Source organism: Penaeus chinensis, chromosome 17 (genome assembly GCF_019202785.1).
Source record: "Penaeus chinensis breed Huanghai No. 1 chromosome 17, ASM1920278v2, whole genome shotgun sequence".
Taxonomy (NCBI): Eukaryota; Metazoa; Arthropoda; class Malacostraca; order Decapoda; family Penaeidae; genus Penaeus; species Penaeus chinensis.
The window spans coordinates 10,380,986-10,388,485 of NC_061835.1; the positions used below are offsets into that span (position 1 = coordinate 10,380,986).

Below are 7,500 nucleotides of genomic sequence, written 5' to 3' on the forward strand. Positions count from 1 at the left end.
TCTTCATCTTTATCTTCATATTCATCTTCATCTTCATCTTCATCTTCATCTTCATTTTCATCATCATCATCATTATCATTATCATCATCTACATCAGTATCAGCATTACATCAATATCATCATTCTCATCATCATCGTCATCACCGTCATCAGCAACAACAACAACAACACTAATAATGATGATGAAGATAATAACAATCATAATGAATCTTACAAAAAAAAAAAAAAATGTAACAAATACCCCCACAAAATACAACTCCACACACTCAAAATTCAACAACCGATATCCTTACTTCAAGGATGATAAATGGCCCTCATGACAGACGGCTCTGGCCTGCGTTCCACTACGATTCATATTTATCAGTATATAAGTGAAAACGAAATTACAGCCTCCCTCTCGTATTACAATTATTCCTCCGGCGCTGTGACAAGTTTCGCTCTGATAAATGACTTGTTTCACTCATGTTTATCAGCTGTTGGCGATAAAGGGATTCGTGCATTTCCTGTGTGTGTGTTTGATGTGATTTGAATGTAAATGTGATGTGTTCTTTTTATTACTGTTATGGTTATCAATATTACTATCATTATAATTATCATTATCATTATCATTATCATTATCATCATCATCATCATCATCATCATTTTCACCTTTCATTAATAGTGCCAACATAAAGAGCAATAAAAAGTAGTTCCCTCATAAAAAAACAGAAAAAAAGAAAAAAAAGAAATATGTATAATAATAATACCAAACTGCCCAAATCATTATGAAATAAGTGATAAAAGAATATATAAATTATCCAAAACATTACAATATATATATAGGTATGTATACCGTAAAACCGCCTCTTTGGAAGCCACAAAGTCCCCTCACGCCAGCCGTCTCTTTTCCCCCTCCAGCGTGGACTCCCGCTCGAGACCTCTTCAGGAGGGCAGTAACACTCGTGCCTCTGATTTATTTCGAGGGCGAGCGACATTCCAGCAGCAGCCATGGAGTTGGGTCTTGGTGGTACAGCAAGTAGAATACAACGACCAGGGCGAGTACCGCTGTCGTCTAGATTTCCAGTCATCACCCACACACAATGGCAGGGTTCAGCTACATGTTGTTGGTGAGTAGATGGATGCACAATGGCGTCTTCTCTCTCCTTTCTGGAAGCGAGTGCTAGCCTTCCCCCGCTGTCTGGAGCCCGTTCTTCTTTCTTTCTTTCGTTTGACCTTTTTCATTCTCCTGTCCATTGTCCGTGGATGCCTGTCTGCGTGTGTGTGCGTTTGTCTCTGTCTCTGTTTCTATCTCTATCTTTTTCTTTGCTTCTCTCTCTCTCTCTCTCGCTCTCTCTCTCTCTCTCTCTCTCTCTCTCTCTCTCTCTCTCTCTCTCTCTCTCTCTCTCTCTCTCTCTCTCTCTCTCTTTCTCCCTCTCCCTCTCCCTCTCTCCCTCTCTCCCTCCTTCCCTCCCCCTCCTTCCCTCCCTCGCATCTTCCCTCCCTCTCCATCTCATAGTTCCTTTCTCACCTTGATATCACTTCATTTACTCGTATTACAAACACCTCACGCCCACAAAATGCAGGTACATCCGCATACAGAAAAAGAAACAAGGCAAATAACGGCGCACACAGGCAAAACACGCACACACGTCTGCCTACAATCTATTCCTTTCAATCCATAGACAATTCACAGTACAGAAAACTCACCTGCACAAACACATGAACGAACCTCTATTTGAACAGCTGGATATTTTCTAGTTGCGTGCAAAGGGAAAACGCAAGAGGAAAAGAGAGAAACAAACAAGACGAGAATCGCGGAAGAGAAGACACGTCTGCAGCAAATAAACGCTGTCAGAATCTTCCACTTAACTCACAGGAAAGGCTAAGGATATCTGTGATATCTGACAGGAACAAGTGTGTGTTAGTGGTTATATCTTCCTAAGACTTGGCTCGTGTCCAAAGACGGGGTGAAATATGTTATTTTCCACAACCAGTTTTGCCCCTCGGATGGATCGTTCCTACGCAGGCACCCGAGGCTTTTGAAGGAGTGTTTTCCAGGGCTGCTTCAACTCTCTCTCTCTCGAGCTAGACGAAGACACATGGGCAGTAGGTATGGGTCTGTGTCTCGGTGTATGTATATAGAAAATCCGATAAACACACACAAACACACCCTTCATTCATACCTATACACAGAGAGACTTAAGTAGATCGATAAGTAGTCTAAGTACAGACAGATATATATATATATATATAAAAACGTTAATAAATAGACATATATATTGAATGATAGCTAGGGACAGATTAAAAGGTTCGTAGGTAAGTAGGTAGATCGATAGACAGTAGATCAATAGGAAGGTGGGCATATATTCTAACATTTTGATATATTAATGGATGCAGACACGTTGAGAAAAGAGAATACTCGAAATAAATATTATATAAAAAAAAATGTATTATCAGATAATACTATCCTAATAAAACACCAAAGCAAGAAGAAAGGGAAAGAAAGACACAGAAAAATAAAAAGAAACTTAGTCATAGGTGAAAAAAACCCCAGCTCATTTGCTTTTAATTGCTTTTAAGCTATATCAACGATGGTCATTAATCGGCAGATCGAGGACAACTTTATTTCCAAAAACTCCATTAGTGAGTTAATGAAGGTAGAGCATTTGTGCACTTGACCCCGAGGACTTTGCGAGCACTTAACTCTGGACACTCAGTTTGATACTTATAATCGCCCTTTGCATTTATGCCTGAATATAATTGCAGTGTAACCGGGTGTGTGTGTGTGTGTGTGTGTGTGTGTGTGTGTGTGTGTGTGTGTGTGTGTGTGTGTGTGTGTGTGTGTGTGTGTGTGTGTGTGTGTGTGGAAATATATAGATATATATATATAAATAAATATATATGTGTGTGTATGTGTGTGCACGGAAAAAAAACAGACAGAAACAAGTATACATTAAACAGAGACAGCCATAGAGAGTAGAGACAGGGAAAAAATAGCGATAGAGATAGGGTAGAGGACCATTATATAAGCGTGTCCTTTCTTTTCTAGGAAGTCCTTGTCCCGCAAAGGGTCACACGAGGTCAATAAAGGTACCTTTATACGAAATCCTTGACCAAAAGAATTTTTTCCCCCCTACACATTTTCCTCCCGAGTTTATATAGTTGTTTTTAGCTATACCATAGGACTTTAAACCTCGAGTATCAGTGTGGATTTGAAGCTTTCAGTTAATCCACAGTTCTGAGATTCCTTCGAAAAAGTGGAGTAGAAGAAGTGGATGAAGAGGAAGTGGGAGAAGAAGAAGAAGATGATGATGAAGACGAGGGAAAGGGAGGAGAAAAAGAAAAAGAAGAAGGAGAAGAAGAAGAAGAAAACAAAGAAGGAGGAAATGAAAAAGTAGAAGAAGAAGGATGAAAAGAATAATAATAAGGAGAGGGGGAAGATAAAGAAGGACGAGGAGGAAGAGGAAGAGAAAACACCATGTTGAACTACGTCTCTAAGGCTCATCTGGAAAGAAAAAAGGAGAAGAAAAAACAGCAGAAGAAACAAAACAAGAAGAAAAAAGGAGAAAGGAACATCAAGTCAAACCAGCGAAAAGAAGAACAAAGAGAAAAAGAAACAGAGAAAGAAGAAGAAGAAGAAGAAGAAGAAGAAAAGAAATTGCATGCGACAATGCCTTGCCTGAGGGAAGTAAGACGTTTAATCCGCCAGCCTCCTTCGCTTCCCCTCCCCTTCCCTCTCTCATTCCCCTCCCTCCCTACCTTCCCTTCACCCCCCTCCCTCCCTTCCCTTCAATCCCCCTTCCTCCCCTCCCTTCACTCCTCCTTCCTCCCTCCCAAGCCTCTCTCCTCCCCTTCCCTCTAAACTTTTCCATTCTTCCCAAGGGTCCCTCCTCCTCCTCCTCCTCCTCCTCCTTCCATAGCCTCTCTCCTCCCCTTCCTTCGGTGTCCCTCCCTCCTCCTTCCTCTCTCCTCCTCCTCCTTCCCTAGCCTCTCGCCTCCCCTTCCTTCGGCACCCTCCCTCCTCCTTCCTCCTCTCTCCTTCCCCTCCTCCCCTAGCTTCTCTCATCTCCCTCTTTCTCTCTCTCCTCTCATTCACTAACCCCTCTTCCCACTCCCCCCATTCCCCTTCCCCTTCCCCTCCCCTGCCACGACCTTCCGAGGGCGCTGGATCCTCGTGAAATGTTATTTTACGCAAATAGCGACAGGGATGGAGTGAATTTCGTGTGTTGCGAGAAATGCCGTTTATTAAGCTCTCGTTTCGAGTACTATGAATATCTTACCCGTGTAACCCTGCCATGTCCCTACCCCTGCCTTTTCCAAGTCTTCTCTCTCCTTTCCTCTACCGTGTTGGGGATTCTGTTCACCCCTGTATCACCCCTGCTCTTATCCCTACCTTGCTTACCTTGATTTCGAACCTTGACCTCTGACCTTCATGCCTCTTATTCTCCTCTCCCTTCCCTCCAACCCCTGCATTATATATACGTACCCCTTCCCTGCCTCTTTCAACCCTATACCAATCACCTATTCCCTTCTTCCCCATCTTGCAACCCCTAACCTTTCCTTCTCCTTCATTCGTACTTCTTCCCCTCTCCCTCCCCTTCCCCAACCCCTTGCATTTCGGCCCCCACTCCTCCAGGAACGTATGATTTTTACCTCCTTCCTTCTTCCCCCTTTCCTTCATCTTACCTCTTACCTCTTCTCGTTACCTCTCCCTCGTCATCCATCCTTTTACCTCTCCAACACCCTATATCCTTACTTCTCCCCTTACCTCCTCCTTACCTCTCTTCCTTACCCCTCCCTCTTACCTCTCCCCTTTATCTCTCCTACTTACCCCTCCCCTTTACTTCTCCCGCTTCCCACACCCCCTTACCGCTCCTCCAAACCCCTCCCCCTCCCTTTACCTCTCCCCCTCCCCCCTCCCCCTAACCCCTACCTCCTCCCGCTTCCCTAACCCCCACCTCCTCCAGCTCCCCCTAACCCCTCCCACCTACCCCTACCACCCCTGCCACTTATGTACTCCCGGCTCCCATTTCCACACCTGCCATGCCCCGAGCCAGTGTTGAATAGTGCAAGAACGGCCTTCAGTTGTCAATGCCACGCCTCTTGATGGTGACCTGCGCGCTTTGTCTCGAGAAGTCAGTTGGGGTTTCGTATTGTGAAGAGAGAGGAAAGGAGGGGAAGAGGGGAGGAGAGAGGAGGAGAAGGGGGAGAGGGAAGGAGAGAGGAGGAGAAGGGGGAGAGGGAAGGAGAGAGGAGGAGAAGGGGGAGAGGGAGGAGAGAGGAGGAGAAGGGGGGAGAGGGAAGGAGAGAGGAGGAGAAGGGGGAGAGGGAAGGAGGGAGGAGAGAAGGGGAAGAGGGAAGGAGAGAGGAGAGAAGGGGAAGAGGGAAGGAGGGAGGAGAGAAGGGGAAGAGGGAAGGAGAGAGGAGAAGGGGGAGAGGGAAGGAGAGAGGAGGAGAAGGGGGGGGGAGGGAAGGAGAGAGGAGGAGAAGGGGGGGAGAGGAAAGGAGAGAGGAAGAGAAGGGGAAGAGGGAAGAAGAGAGGAGAGAAAGGGAAGAGAGGAGGAGAATGAGAGAGTGAGTGAGGAAGAGGGAGAAGGAATGAGAGAGTGGGTGAGGAAGGAGAGGAAAGAAGGAGAAAGGAAGAGAAGGGGAAGAAGGAACGAGAAGGGAAGAGGGAAGGAGAGAGGAAGAGAAGGGGAAGAGGAAAGGAGAATTAGAGAGAGAGTCTGGAAGTTAGAGAAGGAATGAGAGAGAGGGTGAGGAAGGGGAAAGAGAGAGGAGGGAAGGAGGAAAGAGGGGAAAGGAGGGAGAGAAAGGAGGAGGAAGGGGAAGAGGAGGAGAGAGAGTGAGAACGAGGAAGAGGGAGAGTGAGAAAAGGGAAAAAAGAGGGAAGGGGAGGGGGAAGTGAGAAGAGAAAAGAGGAAGAGGAGGAGAAAGGAGAGAGAAGGAGAAAGGGGGAGAAGAAATGAGGAGATAGTGAGTGAGGAAGGGGATGGAGTCAGAAAGGAGACGGAGAAAGATTCATAAATGAGAGGGAGAGAGAGAGTGAAGGCGAATGACGGAGAGAGACATGGAGATAGAAAGAAGGGAGGGAGAGATAAATCACTGTCGTGTGTATGTACACACACACACACACACACACACACACACACACACACACACACACACACACACACACACACACACACACATATATACAAATATACATCTCTCTCTCTCTCTCTCTCTCTCTCTCTCTCTCTCTCTCTCTCTCTCTCTATATATATATATATATATATATATATATAGACTCACATACACACATACACACAGAAAGAGAGTGAGTGAGAGAGATGTCAAGAGAGAGAAAGAGAAAGAAAGAGGAAAAGAAAGAGAGAGATTTTGAGATAGAGACAGAGACGGAATGAGGGAAAGCGAGAGAGCGAGAGCAGAACTAATTGCATTGTCGATGTAATCCATTTTCTTCCGACATTTATTTTCAGCTTCATTAAAAATCTATAACGTCTAGACCATCTGTTATCCACGATTACCCACAGGTTCAATGCGATATTCACTATAGCTATGCTGAAAAAAAAAAAAAAAAAAAAAAAAAAAAAAAAAAATCTCCAGTCTACAGTTATTCAAACTCGATAACGCCCACACATAAAGCAATACGTTTAAACAATGACTACAATAAGAAAACGAGAACGAACTAGAACAAAGGGAGACTATCCTAAACGAATCCGGTGCTATCCCAAATCAACATTAACTTCTCTCTAAGTGTAGATAAGCCAAGGATAATTCTTGCCTCTACCAAGCCGAGGGACAGAACCTCTCTCTAACTTGCTCAAACTCAAGTCTAGCCGAAGACAACTTTAGATCAAGTCAGTCCTATGCCAAGACTGATCGAGGTCGAAATGAACGTAAAGGCCTGGCCGAAATAAGACGAAAAAGAACGCTTCTTTAAGATTATACCAGGCTGCAAAAAATCCAGAAATACTTGAACCCAGCACTGGCGTTAAACTAAAGTTGGATTATACATCTAACCGTGTTTCTTATAAGGTTAAAAAGAAATGTGATAATAAGATATTCATGAAGTGGACACACACACACACACACACACACACACACACACATCGCCTTCACAGACACACACAAACCTCATTGTGTAAGGCCACAGCGCTCTCAGACGGAATTGGCAGGTCTAAGCTACTGAGAAACATATCGTAATATTGATGTATTGCAGACGTGTCCTAGCGAGCTCCCTTCACCCGCTGAACCACTGCCAGTTGCCTGCATTGTGACGCCTGGTTTGTTAGGGTGGCAGCGGTGGGATCCACACGCATGCATACAGACACAGGGGGAATATGTGCACACGCATAGAGAGAGAAGCAGATACGTGTAGGTGTGTACATGTGTGAAGAATCGTGTAGATTGGGACGCATGTGAATAACATACATGAGGAAATGTATATAAATTTACACACATACACACATATACATACACACTTCCATGGATGCATGCATGCCCTAAGATACATAT

The 7,500-nt window shown here is 44.7% G+C and overlaps 1 protein-coding gene across 1 annotated transcript in view; it reads left to right on the forward strand.

Moving 5' to 3' along the window:
* The window catches only part of LOC125034053 (hemicentin-2-like), a 259,702-nt gene that overhangs the window by 171,588 nt on the left and 80,614 nt on the right, over positions 1-7,500 (forward strand). Inside the window, exon 3 of the mRNA XM_047625694.1 lies at positions 898-1,106. Within this exon, the coding sequence (XP_047481650.1) occupies positions 898-1,106 (209 nt within the window). The remainder of the gene's footprint in view (positions 1-897; positions 1,107-7,500) is intronic.